At 36.4% G+C, this 1,502-nt stretch overlaps 1 protein-coding gene across 1 annotated transcript in view; it reads right to left on the bottom strand.

Annotated features, from left to right (window-relative positions):
* The window catches only part of hmcn1 (hemicentin 1), a 175,905-nt gene that overhangs the window by 83,733 nt on the left and 90,670 nt on the right, over positions 1 to 1,502 (bottom strand). Inside the window, exons 36-37 of the mRNA XM_015376644.1 lie at positions 283 to 459; positions 48 to 199 (exon numbers count right to left, since the gene is read on the bottom strand). Coding sequence (XP_015232130.1) covers positions 48 to 199; positions 283 to 459 — 329 coding nt within the window. The remainder of the gene's footprint in view (positions 1 to 47; positions 200 to 282; positions 460 to 1,502) is intronic.

The following is a 1,502-nucleotide window of genomic DNA, read 5'->3' as shown; positions in this document are numbered from 1 at the left end:
TGCTTCACTCAATGACTGAAAGTAAGAGCAAACATTTTAATTGGTACCTGTATGCCATGTGAAAGACTTGCCACGGGGCTCCCGTCTTTTAACCAGGTCAGACTGGGCACAGGAACCCCGGACGCCTCACACTCCAGCTTCACAGCTTCATTCACCACAGCTGTGACTGTACCACCTCTACTGGAGATTTCTGGAGGGACTGTGATTAAAAGAAAAATGTAATTCTGCTCGGATATGACCATGTATAAGGAGAGAGGATAAAAATGCCAAAGAAGCACCGACCGAACACTTGCAGACTGTACAATTTCTCTGCAGCTCCAGCCAGGTTAACAGCCACACATCTGTACATCCCCACATCGGACAGCTGGGCTTGTTGGATCTCCAGCACCTGGCCACGCTTCCGGATTGAGACACCAGCAGCACCAGTGAGAGGGCGGCCATCTTTATACCACGTTACAGCTGATGGGTTCAAATAAATAAAGGAGCAGTCATGAAGCATCAGAGATACATTTTTACAAAAGTAAAAATTAATAATACTACATTTAGAACAGTTGAAAGGTTGATGTTTTGCTACTCATTTGGTCATATTATTGTATGTTACCCATCTAAACTCAATGCAGCTACAGGGAGTCACTGAAAACAATTATGCAACCACTTTTGGCATTTACTTAATCATATTTAGTTACTTTAACAAGGTTTTTTTTTTTATATCCTACCCTGCTAACATGAAATAATTATGTTAAAGTAACTATATATGATTTAGTAAATGCCAAAAAACAGTTGCTTTATTTTTTTTTTCAGTGTATTTTATACAGCTTTGCGGAGCACTGCTTTATAAAATACTCATTAGGATGATGCACTTATTAGGGTGACTGTTGTGCTTGAAGCAATAATGTAGGAATTCAGACTGTGCTTTGGAACAAAGGTTAATACTTTGTATAGAACATAAAAGGACAAGTTAAATAAAACTGTTTAAAAAATAATTATTAAAGAAATGGAATGAAAGTTAGATTGGAAACTTTGAACAAATCAGTTTTTAACATTGATTTAAAGCAACTGAGAGCTTAACCACAGATTCTGGTGCTAGCTGTTAAGCTATTAAGTCAGTATAATGTTATGTCAGAACATGCATGAGAAACTGTGCAACATAATTTGAGCTGTGCAGCTTAGCATTAATCTGTGTAGTAAAAGCAATACCTTAAAATGGGAAATCCAGAAGATTCCAACTTTTAAGTCAAATGTTTCCTTCAATTGAGAAAAATGTTGCACGACAGGATTTCTTTTTTAACAAGGAAACATGGAGCCACATTGGATGGCACACAGTCCAACAAATACAACAAGAAAGCTCTTGATCCTTTATCAGAATTTTTTTTCTATTAACTCATTAATAACATTGATAAGTTAAATGATATTTACTAGAGGGATGCAATTATTACTTAAACGGAATAAATTTATAAATACAAGTTGAGGCAAAGATCTATTTCTAAGCCATGTGTTGATCT

Source organism: Cyprinodon variegatus, unplaced genomic scaffold, assembly GCF_000732505.1.
Source record: "Cyprinodon variegatus isolate N-32 unplaced genomic scaffold, C_variegatus-1.0 Scaffold138, whole genome shotgun sequence".
Classification (NCBI taxonomy): domain Eukaryota; kingdom Metazoa; phylum Chordata; class Actinopteri; order Cyprinodontiformes; family Cyprinodontidae; genus Cyprinodon; species Cyprinodon variegatus.
This window is presented reverse-complemented; position numbering and strand designations above follow the sequence as displayed.